Source organism: Cherax quadricarinatus, chromosome 20, assembly GCF_038502225.1.
Source record: "Cherax quadricarinatus isolate ZL_2023a chromosome 20, ASM3850222v1, whole genome shotgun sequence".
In the NCBI taxonomy this organism is placed as follows: Eukaryota; Metazoa; Arthropoda; class Malacostraca; order Decapoda; family Parastacidae; genus Cherax; species Cherax quadricarinatus.
This window is the reverse complement of record NC_091311.1, coordinates 3078543-3101183: the sequence shown is the minus strand read 5'-3', so window position 1 is coordinate 3101183 and position 22641 is coordinate 3078543. Positions and strand designations below refer to the sequence as shown.

Below are 22641 nucleotides of genomic sequence, written 5' to 3'. Positions count from 1 at the left end.
AAATGATCAGTTATGGAAGGAGAAAAGAGAATATGAATGTGTAAATTCAAGAATTATGTGGATTAAAGTAAAGGTTGGATGCGAGAAGTGGGTCATAATAAGCGTATATGCACCTGGAGAAGAGAGGAATGCAGAGGAGAGAGAGAGATTTTGGGAGATGTTAAGTGAATGTATAGGAGCCTTTGAACCAAGTGAGAGATTAATTGTGGTAGGGGACCTGAATGCTAAAGTAGGAGAAACTTTTAGAGAGGGTGTGGTAGGTAAGTTTGGGGTGCCAGGTGTAAATAATAATGGGAGCCCTTTGATTGAACTTTGTATAGAAAGGGGTTTAGTTATAGGTAATACATATTTTAAGAAAAAGAGGATAAATAAGTATACAAGATATGATGTAGGGCGAAATGACAGTAGTTTGTTGGATTATGTATTGGTAGATAAAAGACTGTTGAGTAGACTTCAGGATGTACATGTTTATAGAGGGGCCACAGATATATCAGATCACTTTCTAGTTGTAGCTACACTGAAAGTAATACTCACTTGTGCTTTATAGTAATCTGTTTACATTAATGTTTTATCACTGACTTCATCATTGCTTAGTTAATCTTAAGTTAATTTTAAGCCAGCCCGTAATGCTATGCATAGTATAAGTGGCTTTGGCATACTGCTCTTATCTGTATTTTTTTTTGTACCTCTGTATGTGTGCACAAATTTATAATAAATAAATAAATAAATAAATAAATGGGATACAAGGAGAATAGAAGCATCAGGGAAGAGAGAGGTGAAGGTTTATAAACTAAAAGAGGAGGCAGTTAGGGTAAGATATAAACAGCTATTGGAGGATAGATGGGCTAATGAGAGCATAGGCAATGGGGTCGAAGAGGTATGGGGTAGGTTTAAAAATGTAGTGTTAGAGTGTTCAGCAGAAGTTTGTGGTTACAGAAAAGTGGGTGCGGGAGGGAAGAGGAGCGATTGGTGGAATGATGATGTAAAGAGAGTAGTAAGGGAGAAAAAGTTAGCATATGAGAAGTTTTTACAAAGTAGAAGTGATGCAAGGAGGGAAGAGTATATGGAGAAAAAGAGAGAGGTTAAGAGAGTGGTGAAGCAATGTAAAAAGAGAGCAAATGAGAGAGTGGGTGAGATGTTATCAACAAATTTTGTTGAAAATAAGAAAAAGTTTTGGAGTGAGATTAACAAGTTAAGAAAGCCTAGAGAACAAATGGATTTGTCAGTTAAAAATAGGAGAGGAGAGTTATTAAATGGAGAGTTAGAGGTATTGGGAAGATGGAGGGAATATTTTGAGGAATTGTTAAATGTTGATGAAGATAGGGAAGCTGTGATTTCGTGTATAGGACAAGGAGGAATAACATCTTGTAGGAGTGAGGAAGAGCCAGTTGTGAGTGTGGGGGAAGTTCGTGAGGCAGTAGGCAAAATGAAAGGGGGTAAGGCAGCCGGGATTGATGGGATAAAGATAGAAATGTTAAAAGCAGGTGGGGATATAGTTTTGGAGTGGTTGGTGCAATTATTTAATAAATGTATGGAAGAGGGTAAGGTACCTAGGGATTGGCAGAGAGCATGCATAGGTCCTTTGTATAAAGGCAAAGGGGATAAAAGAGAGTGCAAAAATTATAGGGGGATAAGTCTGCTGAGTATACCTGGTAAAGTGTATGGTAGAGTTATTATTGAAAGAATTAAGAGTAAGACGGAGAATAGGATAGCAGACGAACAAGGAGGCTTTAGGAAAGGTAGGGGGTGTGTGGACCAGGTGTTTACAGTGAAACATATAAGTGAACAGTATTTAGATAAGGTTAAAGAGGTCTTTGTGGCATTTATGGATTTGGAAAAGGCGTATGACAGGGTGGATAGGGGGGCAATGTGGCAGATGTTGCAAGTGTATGGTGTAGGAGGTAGGTTACTGAAAGCAGTGAAGAGTTTTTACGAGGATAGTGAGGCTCAAGTTAGAGTATGTAGGAAAGAGGGAAATTATTTCCCAGTAAAAGTAGGCCTTAGACAAGGATGTGTGATGTCACCGTGGTTGTTTAATATATTTATAGATGGGGTTGTAAGAGAAGTAAATGCGAGGGTCTTGACAAGAGGCGTGGAGTTAAAAGATAAAGAATCACACACAAAGTGGGAGTTGTCACAGCTGCTCTTTGCTGATGACACTGTGCTCTTGGGAGATTCTGAAGAGAAGTTGCAGAGATTGGTGGATGAATTTGGTAGGGTGTGCAAAAGAAGAAAATTAAAGGTGAATACAGGAAAGAGTAAGGTTATGAGGATAACAAAAAGATTAGGTGATGAAAGATTGAATATCAGATTGGAGGGAGAGAGTATGGAGGAGGTGAATGTATTCAGATATTTGGGAGTGGACGTGTCAGCGGATGGGTCTATGAAAGATGAGGTGAATCATAGAATTGATGAGGGAAAAAGAGTGACTGGTGCACTTAGGAGTCTGTATAGACAAAGAACTTTGTCCTTGGAGGCAAAGAGGGGAATGTATGAGAGTATAGTTTTACCAACGCTCTTATATGGGTGTGAAGCATGGGTGATGAATGTTGCAGCGAGGAGAAGGCTGGAGGCAGTGGAGATGTCATGTCTGAGAGCAATGTGTGGTGTGAATATAATGCAGAGAATTCGTAGTTTGGAAGTTAGGAGGAGGTGTGGGATTACCAAAACTGTTGTCCAGAGGGCTGAGGAAGGGTTGTTGAGGTGGTTCGGTCATGCAGAGAGAATGGAGCGAAACAGAGTGACTTCAAGAGTGTATCAGTCTGTAGTGGAAGGAAGGCGGGGTAGGGGTCGGCCTAGGAAAGGTTGGAGAGAGGGGGTAAAGGAGGTTTTGTGTGCGAGGGGCTTGGACTTCCAGCAGGCATGCGTGAGCGTGTTTGATAGGAGTGAATGGAGACAAATGGTTTTTAATACTTGACGTGCTGTTGGAGTGTGAGCAAAGTAACATTTATGAAGGGGTTCAGGGAAACCGGCAAGCCGGACTTGAGTCCTGGAGATGGGAAGTACAGTGCCTGCACTCTGAAGGAGGGGTGTTAATGTTGCAGTTTAAAAACTGTAGTGTAAAGCACCCTTCTGGCAAGACAGTGATGGAGTGAATGATGGTGAAAGTTTTTCTTTTTCGGGCCACCCTGCCTTAGTGGGCCACTCTGCCTTGGTGGGCCACTCTGCCTTGGTGGGCCACTCTGCCTTGGTGGGCCACTCTGCCTTGGTGGGCCACTCTGCCTTGGTGGGCCACTCTGCCTTGGTGGGCCACTCTGCCTTGGTGGGCCACTCTGCCTTGGTGGGCCACTCTGCCTTGGTGGGCCACTCTGCCTTGGTGGGCCACTCTGCCTTGGTGGGCCACTCTGCCTTGGTGGGCCACTCTGCCTTGGTGGGCCACTCTGCCTTGGTGGGCCACTCTGCCTTGGTGGGCCACTCTGCCTTGGTGGGCCACTCTGCCTTGGTGGGCCACTCTGCCTTGGGTGGCCACTCTGCCTTGGTGGGCCACTCTGCCTTGGTGGGCCACTCTGCCTTGGTGGGCCACTCTGCCTTGGTGGGCCACTCTGCCTTGGTGGGCCACTCTGCCTTGGTGGGCCACTCTGCCTTGGTGGGCCACTCTGCCTTGGTGGGCCACTCTGCCTTGGTGGGCCACTCTGCCTTGGTGGGCCACTCTGCCTTGGTGGGCCACTCTGCCTTGGTGGGCCACTCTGCCTTGGGGGGCCACTCTGCCTTGGTGGGCCACTCTGCCTTGGTGGGCCACTCTGCCTTGGTGGGCCACTCTGCCTTGGTGGGCCACTCTGCCTTGGTGGGCCACTCTGCCTTGGTGGGCCACTCTGCCTTGGTGGGCCACTCTGCCTTGGTGGGCCACTCTGCCTTGGTGGGCCACTCTGCCTTGGTGGGCCACTCTGCCTTGGTGGGCCACTCTGCCTTGGTGGACCACTCTGCCTTGGTGGGCCACTCTGCCTTGGTGGACCACTCTGCCTTGGTGGGCCACTCTGCCTTGGTGGGCCACTCTGCCTTGGTGGGCCACTCTGCCTTGGTGGGCCACTCTGCCTTGGTGGGCCACTCTGCCTTGGTGGGCCACTCTGCCTTGGTGGGCCACTCTGCCTTGGTGGGCCACTCTGCCTTGGTGGGCCACTCTGCCTTGGTGGGCCACTCTGCCTTGGTGGGAATCGGCCAGTGTGATAATAATTAAAAATTATGATACTAATCTACTTTATCTTACTGGCTAATGGATTGTTAGAAATGGGAGGCTGATATAAGAACAATGCTTGTAATTAAATAATTATAGTGAATATATAACTAGACTTAGGAATAAAAACTATATAGATATTCTAAAACTAAGGAAAATTATTGAAAAATAATATTATACACTTTAGCACCTGAACGAACTCCGTAATTATTTTAACAAATGTGAGAATATGAAGTATGGGAGATATTTAAGACTAAAATGAAGGAACTGGTAAATATATATAATAATAAATAAAAGAAAGTAAAATGCTGTAGTACCTGAGCTAGTGATTATAAAAACAAATGAAGAAAGTAAGATACTGTAGCACCTTAGTTAGCACCTTAATTATTTCAACAAATATGACTATATGAATAAGGGAAAAATATTCTAGCACTAGAATTTGCCTTTAATTTATGTTAAAATTAAGAGAATAGTAAAACCTGAATAAAGGGCAGTACAAGGTATAGGTATTACCTGGAGTTTACCTGGAGAGAGTTCCGGGGGTCAACGCCCCCGCGACCCGGTCTGTGACCAGGCCTCCTGGTGGATCAGAGCCTGATCAACCAGGCTGTTACTGCTGGCTGCACGCAATCCAACGTACGAGCCACAGCCCGGCTGGTCAGGTACCGATTTTAGGTACTTGTCCAGTGCCTGCTTGAAGACTGCCAAGGGTCTATTGGTAATCCCCCTTATGTATGCTGGGAGGTATTACAACCTAGGATTTCAAATGGCCTGTTATCCCAGGTGTAATGGGAGCAAATAAACACAGTAGAAAAAGTTTAGACTTATATTATCCTTCACCAATTATAACAGCAATATGTACACTATGTACAGTGATAAATATAGTGCACTCCACGGTAAGCAAGGCAGAAATAGAAGCCACAAGATAGCAGACCGTGCTTCAACCAGCTCTAGAGTGGGAATGACAAGGGCAGACAGGAGAGCGGTATCCACATAACCTCTGCGATTGTCAATCCCACCTTCTTATTGGCTAGAACCTGGTCACTAGTTGAACGATGGGGCCCCATCATCAACTCTTAGCAACCTGGTTCGCTGGTTGGGGGAGATAGCCTGTAAATGAGGGTGTGTCCATGCGCCGAATAAAGGTTACGTACTCTTTGCATGCCACACCCCCACCCCCGAGAAGGCTCAGGATTAGGCTGCCACCTCCCAGTGGTAACCGTGCCGCCATGGCACAAAATAATGGGACCGCCTATCCTCTCCACCATCCAACTCTTAGATAGAGCTCAGCTTTCCTAGTGACCAAAAGCCAAACCCTAAACTTAGAGTGAGACAGCAGTCAGACAGGCTAGCATAGGTCCAAGATACAGGCGGACGGTAGCCCGCATCCCCTCACTAAAAAAAAAAACCCCACATCAGGGGATAAAAAAAAGAGCTTGAAAGGGGTTACCACAAATACATCCTAACCTAAATAAAATAATAAACTAGACTCTTGACAAAGAGTCTGCCAACACATTTTCTTTGCCGGCAATATAATGAATTTTGATATTGTAGGGCTGCAGCCTGAGCGTCCAACGCATAAGCCTTGTGTTGTGATTCTTCATGGCTTGGAGATAGACTAACGGGTTGTGATCACTGTAGACTGTGACCACCTGCGATGTCTGGCCCACATAAACATCGAAATGCTCCAAAGCCATTACCAGCGCGAGGGCTTCTTTTTCAATGGTAGAGTAAGCTCTCTGATGTGGCTGGAACTTAGCTGAAAAGTATGCGATTGGCTGCAGCTCCTTGTTCCCGATTTGTAATAGTACCGCCCCAACCCCAGACTCACAAGCATCAACCTGTAATGAAAAAGGTTTGGAGAAGTCTGGAGACAGGAGAATGGGTGCAGAGCACAATAATCTTTTTGCTTTATTAAAAGCAGTGTTACAATCTGACGTCCAATTAAAGGGAACTTTATGACTGGTAAGAGAGGTAAGAGGGGCTACAATATCTGAGAAATTCTTACAGAATCTTCTGTAAAATCCTATCATGCCTAGGAAACGTTGAAGAGATTTCCTATCATGAGGAACTGGATAATCTTTAATAGAAAGAACTTTAGCAAGTTTAGGTGCAACATTACCACTACCTACTTCATGGCCTAGAAAAGTGATAGTGGCCTGGCCAAAGGAAGATTTAGATAAATTAACTGTTAATTGGGAATTCTTAAAGGTCTCAAACAGAGCTTTAAGTCTAAGTAGGTGTTGATCCCAAGTATCAGACACCACAACAATATCATCTAGGTATGCTGCCGTGCCTTCAAGTCCTTTAATAGCCTGATGGACGAGTTTCTGGAATGAAGAGGGGGAATTTTTCATTCCGAAGGGGGTAACTGTATACTGATAATGACCTCCTGGAATTACGAAGGCAGAGATTTCCTTCGCCTTATCTGTCAAAGGTACCTGATAGTAACCTTTAAGGAGATCTAATTTGGACACAAAAGTAGCCTTACCCACAAAGTCAATTACGTCATCCAGACGAGGAAGAGGGTAAGCATCTGTGATTGTGACCTCGTTCACTTTACGGTAGTCTGTGCACATACGAAACCCTCCATCAGCCTTTTTTACTAGGATGCACGGTGAAGCCCATGGACTAGATGACTCCTCCACTAAACCATGTTCTAACAAGAAGTCTACTTCCTGCTGAAGTAGCCTTTGCTTTTCAGGATTAGCTCTGTAGGGGGAGAGTTTAATTGGTTTAGATTTTCCCACATCTACATCATGGTAACCTAACGTACATTTTTTCGGCACATCCGAAAAAATATTAGGATATGACTGTAGAAGCTCAGTTAAATTTGTTGCTTGTATTTCAGATAATCCATCCATTAACGGGCTAGGATCCTTGAGGAGGACAGAATTTGAAAGTTTAGTATTAATTTCAGAGATAGAGTGCAAAGAGTCAGAGTCGTCCTCAGAGGTAGAGGACAGAGTCATTACTGGGACTTTATCTGGTGTATGAAAGGCCTTGATTTGATTAATGTGGTAAGTTTTTGTTTTTGAGGTCTTATCAATGGGAGCTACCACATAATTTAAATCAGATAATCTACTTACTATCTGCATAGGTCCCGTAAATCTAGCTTTCAAGGTGTGGCCAGGTATAGGTTCCTGCACCAACACCTTGTCTCCTGGATGGAAGGAGCGGAATTGTGCACTTTTGTCATACCTCTGTTTCATCTTACTTTGAGCTATCTTTAGGTTAGCCGTGGCTAACTCACGTGCCACCTGCAACCTTGAAGACGGGTTGTAGAGTGCTGAGCTTACGTCTTCTCCCATCCATCCTTCTTTGAGCACCCGAAGAGGACCTCGTACATTGTGCCCAAAGATCAGCTCAAACGGACTATACCCTGTAGACTCTTGCACCGTCTCTCGTACTGAGAACAGCAACAAAGGTAGAGATTCATCCCAATCTGTCGGAAAGTGCATGCAAAAACTTCTCATCATTGTTTTTAATGTTTGGTGGAATCTTTCCAAGGCGCCTTGGGACTGAGGGTGATAGGCAGTGGATAAGTTGTGAATTATCCCTAACCTAGTTAATACTTCCCTAAATGCTTTGGCAGTGAAGTTAGTACCTTGATCACTTTGTATAGTTTTAGGAATGCCAAAACAAGAAATGAATTTTGTTAAAGCTTTGAGAATAGCTTTAGTATTGATACTACGCATTGGGATCGCTTCAGGATATCTGGTTACTTTATCCATAATTGTAAATAAATACTGATTTCCAGACTTTGACTTAGGTAGTGGACCTACACAATCTATAATTAAATCTGCAAAAGGTTCTCCATCAGCAGGTATGGGTTGGAGAGGTGCAGGTTTAATGGAATGTCCAGGTTTTCCAACTTGCTGACATTCTCGGCAACACCTAATATGATTCTTCACATCTTTCTTTAATTTTGGCCAATAAAATTCTTTTGTGATTCTATACAAGGTTTTTGTAATTCCTAAGTGACCTCCTGATGACGTATTATGAGCTATATTTAATATCTGAGGTCTATACTTGGTTGGAACCACTAACCTGTCGTATAATTGCCGGCCCTCTATCTCCTTACCAGTCTCAGTGCAAACCAAATAATCATTTTTAACTTCATACTTGACTGGATGACCCAAAGAGGATTTACCCATGGCTGCCTCAAAAGCGAATTTTAAAGAAGGGTCCTTTCGTTGTTCCTCCCGGAAGGACAGTCCCTCGGGCATGGAAACAGAGACATCTGGCAATCCTGCAACCTGGGAATAGGAAGGCTTGATCGGGGTCTGTTCACTTGATTTACGAGACTCCGGCCGGTGTGTCTCATAAAACAACGTGGCTATTCCGAGATCGGAGTCGTCCAAGGATAGGTCAACATTCTCCCCAGACAACCCTTGGGATGTTGCCCGAGTTATGGCCAACACTGGAGAAGCATTAATCATTATAGGTTCAGGACACGAAGTAACAGTAGTAATGTTATTACCCAGTAATAACATGGCATTTTTCATGGGAAATCCTTTTGAGACCCCTACAGTCAAGTACCCAGTGTAATATTTGCACTGTACATAAATTTTATGCAAAGGAACGGAAAAGATAGCTCCTCCAAATGCTTCCAATAAAACTGAGGAATTCAAAGAAGTATTCTCTGAAAGGGGTAATATTCCTTCTCTGACAAGTGAGCAATATGCTCCAGTATCTCTAAAGGTATTTACTTTAGTTGGTTCTGAGTTTTCCTGAAGGGAAATAAGACTTTCGCAATAATAAGGGGCCATACCTTTTTCTACTTCTCTAGGGGACATGTTACTAGGGATATTAGAGATTTTCCCGATGGGTTGAGGTTTTTGGGGGCAGTTGGAACTGATGTGACCTACTTTATTGCACCTGAAGCAGACGACAGGCTTGCCCTTTACTCCCTGATGACGTTGCAAGTGGTGTCGTTCTGGCTGGTGCCTCTCTGGATATTGTTGTCGAGATGCTCCATAAGTAGTTTGCCTCTCCGCAGGGGGACCATATGTTGAGAAGCGTGGCTCACCAGGTGACTTGGTTGGATGACGTAGACGCTCTCCCTCCGGCTGGCACTTCATTCTCCAATGTTGTCGATCTCTGCTCACGCCAGACTGTTGAAAAGAGAGACGGGACCGCTCGGACAAGGAGCGGTTCGTTTCGAAGGTATCAGCCAACCTGGCCGCCTCCAATGCAGTGGTTAAGTCACGATCCTGCAGAAAGACACGAACCTCTGGTCCCACAGACTCCAGCAGGTTATCAATCAGAATAAGCTGCACCAGCTCCTCAAAGTTAGAGACACCACTCGCTTTATACCAGCTGGTAAAAGCTTTGGTTTGCTGTCTCACAAAGTCCACCAGGGATTGACCAAGCTGCCGCCTGTTCAATTTGAAGGTCTTACGATATTTAGCTGGGATACATGTATATGCTCCCAACACTGTGGTCTTCACTACTTGATAATCAGAGAATTCAGCGTCAGTTAATACCGACGTAAATTCCTGTGCCTTACCCAATAATGCTGTATGAACCAACGCTGCCCAGTGCTGTTCCGGCCACCTCAAGGCTCGAGCCTGATTTTCGAAGCTTTCGAAAAATTGCTCTGGTTCGGCCTCATTGAAGCGGGGAACAAGCTGTACTGCTTTTTGTAAACTGAAATCGTTTACAGAATGCGAAAACTGCCTCCTCTCTCTTTCCCTATCAAATTCTTCCCTTGCGAATGCTCTCTGTTCCCTAGTTTGCTCCAGCGTGATTTTTGCCAGCTCAAGTGCCAACGACGCTGATTCACCCTGAGACAACCCAGCTGCACTATACTGACCATTTTGCTCCGTAGGTGTATCATCTTCCTCCTGCGAGAACATAGTAGTTTTTTCCCTAGCTCCCGTAAAGGGAGGAGTTTGATGTGCCATCTCTTCTTCAATAAGTATGTCAGCAATAAGTGAACGCAGTTGCGCAGCTGTGAGAGTGCGTTTATAGGGAATGCCAATGGAACGAGCAATTTGCCAACAACGCTGTAGGGACAATTTAGGTAGGTTATGCAAAGTATATGCCGACACCAGGCGTCTGACTCGTCTAGGTGGCATAAGTTATTCGCTATGCACAGTACGAATACCCCAACGTAACACGTTAATTTGCAGAACACGCTTAGCTATGCACAGTACGATTGCAGAATACGCATACAAGCAAAGCCGACTGCACACAAGATTGACCGTAGCGAAGCGAGCACACTGAACAAGCTAGTAGCGAGCTGTTGAACGATCACACAATAGCAAGGCTGATCATAAGCAACTGACACGCAAAATTTGTAAAGCGAAGCGAAACAGCAAGCTACACAATGTTCCTGCTACAAGCTTCACCCTAAGCTCAACCGTTTCTCTAAGTCCAGCTCTCGGACAGGCTACCCATATTACAACCTAGGATTTCAAATGGCCTGTTATCCCAGGTGTAATGGGAGCAAATAAACACAGTAGAAAAAGTTTAGACTTATATTATCCTTCACCAATTATAACAGCAATATGTACACTATGTACAGTGATAAATATAGTGCACTCCACGGTAAGCAAGGCAGAAATAGAAGCCACAAGATAGCAGACCGTGCTTCAACCAGCTCTAGAGTGGGAATGACAAGGGCAGACAGGAGAGCGGTATCCACATAACCTCTGCGATTGTCAATCCCACCTTCTTATTGGCTAGAACCTGGTCACTAGTTGAACGATGGGGCCCCATCATCAACTCTTAGCAACCTGGTTCGCTGGTTGGGGGAGATAGCCTGTAAATGAGGGTGTGTCCATGCGCCGAATAAAGGTTACGTACTCTTTGCATGCCACAGCTTAAAAAACTTGACAAGATTCTGACTTCTCAATCAACTGCTGAACTAAAGTCATCCATCGAGACGCAAAATACTTGGGCTACTGTTGACAGCATTACAAAAATCCCAAATGCTCAAGGTCACCTTCACCGACGTGAACATGGCTGCCACTGCTCTGAACGAAGGTCTTGCTGTCTACTACTACTACATCAGTCCTACCTACATTGAAGCAGAGAGATACCACTACACTCAACATTGCTGGAACTGTTATTCATACCATCACACCACCAAAGCATGTCCAGTAAAAGACAAGAAGTTCTGCACTACATGTGGTAGTGAGGGACACACCTTCAGTTCCTGCACCGCTGCTGCTCCAACACAACCAGCGTGCTTAAACTGCACCATACACTGGCAGCAAAATGTCCTACAAGAAAGGATATTATGAAGAAAACACAAGATGCAGCAAAGAAAAAACCTACAAGCAACACTCCAACGTATGCAGCAATTGCAAAGATACAAGCAAACACTACAAAATTACTTCAAGCATCTACTCAGCCCGCCTCCACCATCATCACTCCTCCAACATGTGACGTAACCAAGATCCACTACTGCTTACTATACGCTCACATGCAGAACATGGCTGTACCTGGATCCTTTAACTCTACCATCAACGAGTTATTTGCATTAAATAATATGCCTTCATTTACATTTCCAGCATCTCCACCTTCTGAAGAAATTCTCAAATTCACCAAAAACTTAATCGCCAACTCTTCTGCAGAAGTCCCATCAACACCACCAACTAGTGACGCCAATCCAACAACGACCAATGAGAAGCCTCCACCGCCACCACCTCTCACTGAATCCAACCAATCAGAAGCCTTACCACCAGAAACATCTTCTAATTCGTCTACTGAAGTTGAAAACGAAGCAACACCACCTTCCTCTACTCCACCACCGCCTTCTCTACTTAGCTCACGTCGATTACCTGGAACACCATGCTTTAAACACAAAGGACTCGAATTCTACACCACGAGGCTATACCCTGCAAGCATGACTCGCCTAGAACTCATCCAACATCTCCAAGACAACACTGTATCGTACCAAAGCGAAGAAAGACCATTCCCTACCTACAACCAGATACTCCACCACCTCCAAACCAACGAATACTGCTACAGCTATCCCATAAGTGTGATACAACTCTCTCGAAAACAATGTACCGCACTGATAAACGGTATAAGACCATAACCAACTCATCCTGCTTGCTGCCTTCTGACACTCCCAGCTCCTGCCGCTGCCTTCGCCATCCTCTCCTAGTGAGCCAAGCAATGACATCAGTCAAGCCTCTCTACCTACGTCTCCAGTACTTTTGTACCACATGTCCCAAAGTGGTTGGGCCACTTGCCTTGATTCCTCCTCTTTCCCTCCTCCCCATCCTTTTCCAGTTATTTCCATCCTTCCATATCCTTCTTCCTTCCCATCTTACGACAGCTCTCGTCGTCCTCGATCTCCTCTAGGATTTTCCAGGTGTATATAATCATGTATCTCTCTCGCCTGCGTTCCAGGGGGTACAGGTTCAGGAACTTCAAGCACTCCCAGTAATTGAGGTGTTTTATCTCCGTTATGCGTGCCGTGAAGGTTCTTTGTACATTTTCTAGGTCAGCAATTTCACCTGCCTTGAAAGGTGCTGTTAGTGTGCACCAATATTCCAGCCTAGATAGAACAAGTGACTTGAAGAGTGTCATCATGGGCTTGGCATCCCTAGTTTTGAAGGTTCTCATTATCCATCCTGTCATTTTTCTAGCAGCTGCGATTGATACAATGTTATGGTCCTTGAAGGTAAGATCCTCCGACATGATCGCTCCCAGGTCTTTGACGTTGGTTTTTCGCTCTATTTTGTGGCCAGAATTTGTTTTGTACTCTGATGAAGTTTTAATTTCCTCGTGTTTACCATATCTGAGTAATTGAAATTTCTCATCGTTGAACTTCATATTGTTTTCTGCAGCCCACTGAAAGATTTGGTTGATGTCCGCCTGGAGCCTTGCAGTGTCTGCAATGGAAGACACTCTCATGCAGATTCGGGTGTCATCTGCAAAGGAAGACACGGTGCTGTGGCTAACATCCTTGTCTATGTCAGATATGAGGATGAGAAACAAGATGGGAGCGAGTACTATGCCTTGTGGAACAGAGCTTTTCACTGTAGCCGCCTCGGACTTTACTCTGTTGACTACTACTCTTTGTGTTCTGTTTGTGAGAAAATTATAGATCCATCTACCAACTTTTCCTGTTATTCCTTTAGCACGCATTTTGTGCGCTATTACGCCATGGTCACACTTGTCGAAGACTATTTCAGGAGACAATTGTGAAATATATAAAGGGACTAAATTAAGTAGTGGTAAACAAAATAAAATGAATAGATAGTAACTCTGATATAAAAATAATCTGGGAGTAATATTTGCCTTATAGTATAAACTTTGAGCAATTAAGAGTACAAAAAGAAATAGTTTATGAGGTAGTTGGTACTAGTTAGTAAAAGATGGTACAGATATTAATACAGATATTATTAATAATAATAAACTGTAAATGGGGAATCTGGAAATATTTCACAATTTGAGTCACACAAGGAACTGTGTGAGAAACATGAGACAGTGAGGTAGTAATCACTATCAGGGAAGTGATAGTACAGGGATTAGTTCAGTAACGGAATAATAACATACACTAACGTAGTATAAAGATTTGGTCACTAATGATAGTCAGACTCCGTGAGGTTTGCATCTCAAAGGAAGTTTGCTAGTTCATTTTCATTTGTAATATAGTACACACGGTCTTTAACTGCATCTTCAACCTTTGTATTTAGGGATATTATTTAATCTGTATGCCTGGCTATGACTGCTTGGAGGGTCTTGCCAAAATCAGTCATTCCAGCTGATGTTAGCTGTTATTCAAGGCTGTTGATCTTGTTTTCAAGGTGGGCTAACTAAAATTCATGGTTTGTTATTGTTGTGCGAAGATTCATATTATCTGCCATCAGTATTTCTTCAGTGTCAAGATCATTAGTCATACCTGGGAGCGTATCAGATGGGTTAAATCCTATGAAGGCAGTAGAAGTAGAGAGGGAGTTTGTCATGGTTGGTGTTGTTGTTGATGAGTCTCCTTGGTTGGTGGGTGAGGGTGAGCCGGCCATGTTTGTTGTTGTTGATGCGTCCCTCTGGGTGGTGGTGGGGGTGGATGGGGCACCGGCATCCTGATGGGTCGTCTTGTGGAATAGCCAATTTCTAGGTGCTGCCTTGCTGTTCTTGGTGTTGCTTCTTCTAAGATTTGATCTCATAGTAGTACAGGAGTTGATGTGGTGTGATGGAGAAGCTATGTTTGTTAAGTGCTTGGGATTTGAGGGGCAGTCTTCACTTCGATCAGTAATCTCTCGATTTGTTGGTATCACTGTTGTTTTTCTTGGGTCATGCTGGGCTCTACGTGCATTAGTTCAGTTATGACTGCAATTAGGCCATCATAGAAGCATTGATGGGCTCTGGCTGGTGAAAGTTCTCTGTACACTCTCTAGATCTGCAGTTTCACATGCCTTGAAACTGATTGTTAGTAACCAGCAATAATCCAGTGTAGAGAGAAGTGATTTAAACAGAACCATCATTGGTTTGGCATCTCCTTGTTTTGACAGTTACCTGGAGGGTGTTCAGGGGGTCAACGCCCCCGCTGCCCTGTCCATGACTAAGTCTCGCTGACAGACATATTCAAGTTACTCAGTGGTTTGTGGTAGTTGACCATTCCGTAGGATGTGACCCACAACGGTCGACTAACGACCAGGTACCTTTTATCTGAAGGTGAATAGAGGCAGTGGGTGTAAGGAGTGGTGACGTGTACTTAGCTCTGTGAAGACCTGTTTGCGCGCTCTCTGCGAATTGAAGCAAGATGCCCTCCATCGAGCAACTTTACCAACAGCATAAGGAAGAATTGAGGATGGCGAAGATGGAGATTCGGCGACTGACCGAGGAAAACAAGAAGATTCGTAGTAGTCCTCCTGTTTTGAGTCCTCAGGTCAAGAAAGGAAACTGGTCAGTGGCTGGACAGCAGGGAACGAAGTTGACGATCAAGAAGATGAATGGAAAGGTAGAAACGATGAAGAAGAAAGAGACTGCCGTGGAAACTGTTGTGGAAACATCTAATACATTCTCAGTGCTACCCGACGAATGTGAGTCGACTACTGGGAACGTCACGACGAACGACACCAAGGAAGGTAAAAATATTGTTGTTGTTGGGGATAGCCAAGTTAACTATATGGATAGGGCGTTCTGCTTGAAGGACAGGAGTAGGAGACAGAGAGTTTGCTTTCCTGGGGCTGGATGACATCATGAGAGGTAATGGGAGCAATCCTATTATCTGTCTCAGTGCTGGAGGCAACGATGTTGGCAGACGTAGGAGTGAAGACCTGATTAGCAGGTATAGGTCAGCAATAGAAATAATTAGGAGGAAGGGTGGGAACCCTGCCATATGTGGTATTTTGCCAAGGAGAGGAGTTGGAAATGAATGGTTGTCCAGGGCAATTGGTGTCAATTGCTGGCTGGACAAATGCTGTAAGGAAAATGCGGTAACATTCATTGACAACTGGGACCTCTTCTATGGCAGAAATGACATGTATGCCAGGGATGGGGTTCACTTATCTAGGTCTGGGGTGGGAGCACTGGCAACTGCAGTGGAGAGAGCAGTTAGGACTTTAAACTAGGAATAGTTAGTGGTATGGGTTTTGGCAGGAAAACAGTGAAGTCCCGGTGTAGTAATATTATGAGTTCTAGGGGAACTAGTAATAAGCAGAACGAGGCAGATATTGAAAAGCCAGGGACTTTGGGTGATAAGGACAGTAATAGGTTTAGTAGAAAAACAGAAATGAGCAGGAAGGGTAAAGAGAAAGGAGAGTCTTTCAATGTTTATTATGCTAATAGCTGTAGTGCTAGGAATAAGATGGACGAGTTGAGATTAGTTGCTAGTGCAGGTAACATTGTTGTATTTGCCTTAACTGAAACCTGGTTTAATTAAAAAAGTCGGGACATGCCTGCGGAATGTCACATTCAGGGTTTTAAATTGTTCCAAGTAGATAGAAGTATCGGGAAGGGGGAGGTGGGGTGGCATTGTATGTCCGAGATCGCTTGAACTGTTGCATAAAAACGGGTATTAAGTCTGAAGTAACACATACAGAGTCTGTTTGGATAGAATTTTCAGAGGGGCATGAAAAACTGATTTTAGGAGTGATATACCGTCCCCCAAACTTAGATAGGGACCAAGGGAGACTACTATGGGAGGAAATTGTTAAGGCCACAAGGCACGATAATGTAGTAATTCTAGGAGACTTTAACTTTAGTCATATTGATTGGAATTTCTTGACTGGGAATTTAGAATCATACGACTTCTTAGAAGTAGTTCAGGATTGTTTTTTGAAGCAGTTTGTGACAGAACCTACAAGGGAAATAACCTGCTTGACTTAGTTCTGGCAAACAATGAATCCCTTGTTAATAATTTAGAAATTTCAGAGGAACTGGGTGCTAGCGACCACAAATCAATTACATTTAGCATTGAATGGAAGTACGATAGTAGCGATAACTCAGTAACAGTCCCAGATTTTCGCTTAGCAGATTACGATGGGCTTAGAGAACACTTATCATCTGTTGACTGGGGTAACGAAGAGAGCTATCAATATGACAGTTTTCTGAACACTATACATGCTGCTCAAAGAACGTTTATCCCATATAAGAAATTAGATCAAATAGAAATGACCCAAAATGGGTGAATAATAGGCTCAAATATCTACTAGGGCATAAGAAAGGAATTTATAGGCATATCAAAAGAGGTGAGGGTCATCTTATGAATCAGTATATTGACATTAAGAGGGACATTAAAAAGGGGATAAGAAAAGCTAAAAGGGACTATGAAATTAAAGTTGCTAGGGATTCTAAAACTAACCCAAAAAGTTTTTTCCAGGTCTATAGAACAAAAGTTAGAGATAAGATAGGTCCCCTTAAAAATAACTATGGGCATCTTACTGACAAAGAGAATGAAATGTGCTCGATTTTAAATAATTATTTTCTCTCAGTTTTTACACAGGAAGACACTAACAATATTCCAGTAATTAATTTTTATAGTGGGCTAGAAGAAGATAAATTATGTAACATCACAGTCACTAGTGAAATGGTTGTGAAGCAGATAGACAGACTGAAGCAAAATAAGTCGCCGGGTCCTGATGAGGTTTTTTCAAGGGTTCTTAAGGAATGCAAAATGGAACTCTGTGAACCATTAACTAATATTTTTAATTTATCTCTTCAAACAGGTGTAGTGTCTGATATGTGGAAGATGGCTAATGTAATTCCTGTTTTTAAAACAGGGGACAAGTCGTTACCGTCAAATTACCGCCCAATAAGCCTGACCTCAATTGTAGGCAAATTACTAGAGTCAATTATAGCTGAGATTATAAGAAGCCATCTCGATAAGCATAGCTTGATTAATGATACTCAGCATGGATTCACAAGAGGCCGGTCTTGTCTAACTAATTTATTAACTTTCTTCAGTAAAGCTTTTGAGGCTGTTGACCACGATAAAGAATTTGATATTATTTACTTAGATTTTAGTAAGGCTTTTGATAGAGTTCCGCACCATAGACTGTTGAAGAAAGTGGCAGCTCATGGCATTGGGAGAAAAGTGCTCTCGTGGATCGAGTCATGGCTCACAGACAGGAAGCAGAGAGTGTCCATAAATGGGGTTAAATCCGAATGGGGATCTGTAACAAGTGGCGTTCCACAGGGATCAGTCTTGGGCCCGTTGTTGTTTATAATATTTATCAATGATCTTGATGAAGGAATTACTAGTGATATGAGCAAATTCGCCGATGACACAAAGACAGGTAGGATAATTGATTCAAACGTAGATGTTATGGAACTTCAGGAGGATTTAAACAAACGCTATTCTTGGTCAGAAAAGTGGCAGATGCAGTTCAATGTAGATAAATGCAAGGTTCTGAAGCTCGGGAGTGCCCATAACCCAAGTACTTATAAGTTAAATGATGTAGAACTTAGCCATACAGATTGCGAAAAGGACTTGGGGGTTATGGTAAGCAGCAACCTTAAACCAAGACAGCAATGCCTAAGCGTACGTAATAAGGCAAATAGATTACTGGGATTTATATCAAGAAGTGTAAGCAACAGAAGTCCAGAGGTCATACTGCAGCTTTATACATCATTAGTAAGGCCTCACCTAGATTATGCAGCTCAGTTCTGGTCTCCATATTACAGAATGGACATAAATTCGTTAGAAAACATTCAGCGTAGAATGACTAAATTAATACATAGCATTAGAAATCTTCCTTATGAAGAAAGATTGAAGACTCTTAAGTTACATTCACTTGTTGGTATAAACCTTGGTAATAAATACCGACAAGTTGGTTTAGAAAGACACGTAAGCAAACACTATAATATATTTATTAGAAAACGTTTCGGTCCTGGGACCTTGATCACTTCTAACATACAGAGGTAGAAAGACATTATATATATAGGCGGAGAGTGAGGTGTGGCGCACGTGACCTGAGGAATGTCATAAGAACATAAGAATGGAGGAACACTGTAGAAGGCCTACTGGCTCATGCGAGGCAGGTCCTTATCAAAACAACCTCTACCTATGATGAGGACGGGTAGACGATGAAATCATGTGACTCCTGTGTTGTTGGGTTGGTGCTGCTTAAGTATCATGTATGCCAAGACCTGCCTCGCATGAGCCAGTAGGCCTTCAACAGTGTTCCTCCATCTTATGTTCTTATGACATTCCTCAGGTCACGTGCGCCACATCTCACTCTCCGCCTATATATATATAATGTCTTTCTACCTCTGCATGTTAGAAGTGATCAAGGTCCCAGGACCGAAACGTTTTCTAATAAATATGTTATAGTGTTTGCTTACGTGTCTTTCTAAACCATTCACTTGTTAGACGAAGAATGAGGGGAGACCTGATCGAAGTGTATAAGTGGAAGATAGGTATTAATAAAGGGGATATTAACAAGGTCTTGAGGATATCTCTTCAAGAGAGAACCCGCAGTAATGGATTTAAATTAGATAAGTTTAGATTTAGAAAGGACATAGGAAAGTATTGGTTTGAAAATAGGGTAGTTGATGAGTGGAACAGTCTACCTAGTTGGGTTATTGAGGCTGGGACTTTGGGTAGTTTCAAATTTAGGTTGGATAAGTACATGAGTGGGAGGGGTTGGATTTGAGTGGGACTTGCACATCAGAGCTTATTTCTTGGGTGGCATAGAAAACTGGGTTGGGCAAATGTTTTGTTAGTGGGATGAATTGTAAAGGACCTGCCTAGTATGGGCCAACAGGCCTGCTGCAGTGTTCCTCCTTTCTTATGTTCTTATGTTCTTATGTTCTTAAGTCTCGATCTGCCGTTCTAGTTATTCATTGTATCATTTTCCTCGTGGGCGTGATAATGACAAGTGATAATGACACTGTTGTCATTCTTGAAGGTGAGATCCTGTGAAATATTACTTTAACGTCCTTCACGTTAGTTTTTGGCTCTAGTGAATGGTTAGATTTAGTATGATAATGTTTCTAGCTTTTGATGTGTGGCCGTTAGATGTGATCATATGTTATGATTGGCAGGTATCAATATGTAAAGTAAAAGGGCACAAGTGCAACTAATGTGACATTTATTGTGGCCACAATAAATGTCACATTAGTTGCACTTGTGTCCTTTTACTTTACATATTGTCGGTAATTCTACCAACTTTATTAGGTATCAATATGAGTGATTGCATATTATGTGTGACTTATTAGTGATCATATATGTTATATGTGATTATTATGGTAAGTGTGATCATACAAGTTACATGTGATTTTTATCTTGTGTGATCACACGTTATGTGTGACTGTTATCTTATTATTGATCACATGTTATGCGTGACTGTTATCTTATTATTGATCACATGTTATGTGTGACTGTTATCTTATTATTGATCACATGTTATGTGTGACTGTTATTTTATTATTGATCACATGTTATGTTTCACTGTTATCTTATTATTGATCACATGTTATGTTTCACTGTTATCTTATTATTGATCACATGTTATGTTTCACTGTTATCTTATTATTGATCACATGTTATGTTTCACTGTTATCTTATTATTGATCACATGTTATGTGTCACTGTTATCTTATTATTGATCACATGTTATGTGTGACTGTTATCTTATTATTGATCACATGTTATGTGTGACTGTTATCTTATTATTGATCACATGTTATGTATCACTGTTATCTTATTGATCGTATGTCACTTGTGTCTGTTATCCTAAGTGCAATCATATGTTACTTGTGGCTGTTATCGTATGGGTTATTATAAATGTTATGTGTGGCTGATATCTTATGAGTTATTATATGTTAGAGTTAGAACTGAACGTTATTCAGTGTTATTAAACATTTTGGCCACTTTTAATAGTTGGCAATTTTTAGTGACTATAATTAATAATAATAATAATAATAATAATAATAATAATAATAATAATAATAATAATAATAATAATAATGTGGCTAACAAGACCTAACTTTGTCTAGGGTGTCACTGTGAGGATCACAACCTACCGTGTTCATCTTATGAGACTGAAGAACAAGTTAACCAGTGTGAACATCAAGTGAAGCTGCCGTATTTATCTTATACTGATGAACAAGTTAACCAGTGTGAACATCAATCTAACACATTTATCAGTAATTTGTTGTCCAATAAATTACAAAACAAGAATTTTCCTTCCAAGAAAAATAAAAAATATGAAAATGTTGTTGAATCCAAGAGTTCAGTAGAAAATGCTTATACTGAAGAACATTCTCAGAGTAGTTTAGCACAAACTTCAGATAATATAAATAATGCAGAAGTGCATTGTTTACAGAGAGAGGAAACACAGTTTGTTGATGGTCTTACTATCAATAAAACTAATGCCAAACAAAATGATGCTCAAAAGTTCAGAAATAAAAAGGATTGTATAAATACTTTGAATGAATGTGACACATCACACATGTGTCCGGAATGTGGGAGAAGATTCTCACAGCTTGAGGATATGAAGAGACACAGGTTGGTTCATACGGGTGAGAAACCTCACGTATGTCCTGACTGTGGGAAAGGATTCTCTCAGCTTGGGAATATGAAGAGACACAGGTTGGTTCATACGGGTGAGAAACCTCACGTATGTCCTGACTGTGGGAAAGGATTCTCTCAGCTTGTGAGTATGAAGAGACACAGGTTGGTTCATACGGGTGAGAAACCTCACGTATGTCCTGACTGTGGGAAAGGATTCACTTGGCTTGGGAGTATGAAGAGCCACAGGTTGGTTCATACGGGTGAGAAACCTCACGTATGTCCTGACTGTGGGAAAGGATTCACTTGGCTTGTGAGTATGAAGAGCCACAGGTTGGTTCATACGGGTGAAAAACCTCACGTATGTCCTGACTGTGGGAAAGGATTCTCTCACCTTGGGAATATGAAAATCCACAGGTTGGTTCATACGGGTGAGAAACCTCACGTATGTCCTGACTGTGGGGAAGGATTCTCTCACCTTGGGAGTATGAAAATCCACAGGTTGGTTCATACGGGTGAGAAACCTCACGTATGTCCTGACTGTGGGAAAGGATTCTCTCACCTTGGGAGTATGAAAATCCACAGGTTGGTTCATACGGGTGAAAAACCTCACGTATGTCCTGACTGTGGGAAAGGATTCTCTCACCTTGGGAGTATGAAAATCCACAGGTTGGTTCATACGGGTGAGAAACCTCACGTATGTCCTGACTGTGGGAAAGGATTCTCTCAGCTTGGGAGTATGAAGAGCCACAGGTTGGTTCATACGGGTGAGAAACCTCACGTATGTCCTGACTGTGGGAAAGGATTCACTTGGCTTGTGAGTATGAAGAGACACAGGTTGGTTCATACGGGTGAAAAACCTCACGTATGTCCTGACTGTGGGAAAGGATTCTCTCACCTTGGGAGTATGAAAATCCACAGGTTGGTTCATACGGGTGAGAAACCTCACGTATGTCCTGACTGTGGGAAAGGATTCTCTCAGCTTGTGAGTATGAAGAGCCACACGTTGGTTCATACGGGTGAGAAACCTCACGTATGTCCTGACTGTGGGAAAGGATTCTCTCACCTTGGGAGTATGAAGAGCCACAGGTTGGTTCATACGGGTGAAAAACCTCACGTATGTCCTGACTGTGGGAAAGGGTTCTCTCAGCTTGGGAATATGAAAATCCACAGGTTGGTTCATACGGGTGAGAAATAAACCTCAGGAATAATAAAAAAGCAACAAAGAATAAAGTTATTTCATTATAAAAATATTTATTGATATAGAGGATAAGTTTAGTGTTGCATAGAACAAGCTCTTGATCCAAAGAATTAGAGCTTTCCTCTTCTTCCTTGGATCAAGCCTGATTGTCTTCCATTTTCCCAGGTAATGTGTGACCCGTTCGAGTTTAGCTCTTCCAAAATGAATATGAAGGTGTTGGGAAGTGACATCACCTGATATAATTGTGACGTCATCTGGTGTTTGTGATGTCATTTGGTGTTTGTGACATCACCTACTATTTGTGATGCCATCAGGTGTTTGTGAAACCTCGTATATGTCCGTCAC

At 42.6% G+C, this 22641-nt stretch overlaps 1 protein-coding gene across 1 annotated transcript in view; it reads left to right on the top strand.

Annotated features, from left to right (window-relative positions):
* LOC138852974 (uncharacterized) overlaps window positions 1-22313 on the top strand; it is a 225844-nt gene extending 203531 nt beyond the window's left edge. The window contains exon 7 of the mRNA XM_070086858.1: window positions 20582-22313. Coding sequence (XP_069942959.1) covers window positions 20582-22293 — 1712 coding nt within the window. The 3' untranslated portion in view covers window positions 22294-22313. The remainder of the gene's footprint in view (window positions 1-20581) is intronic.
* Window positions 22314-22641: the final 328 nt, after the last annotated feature.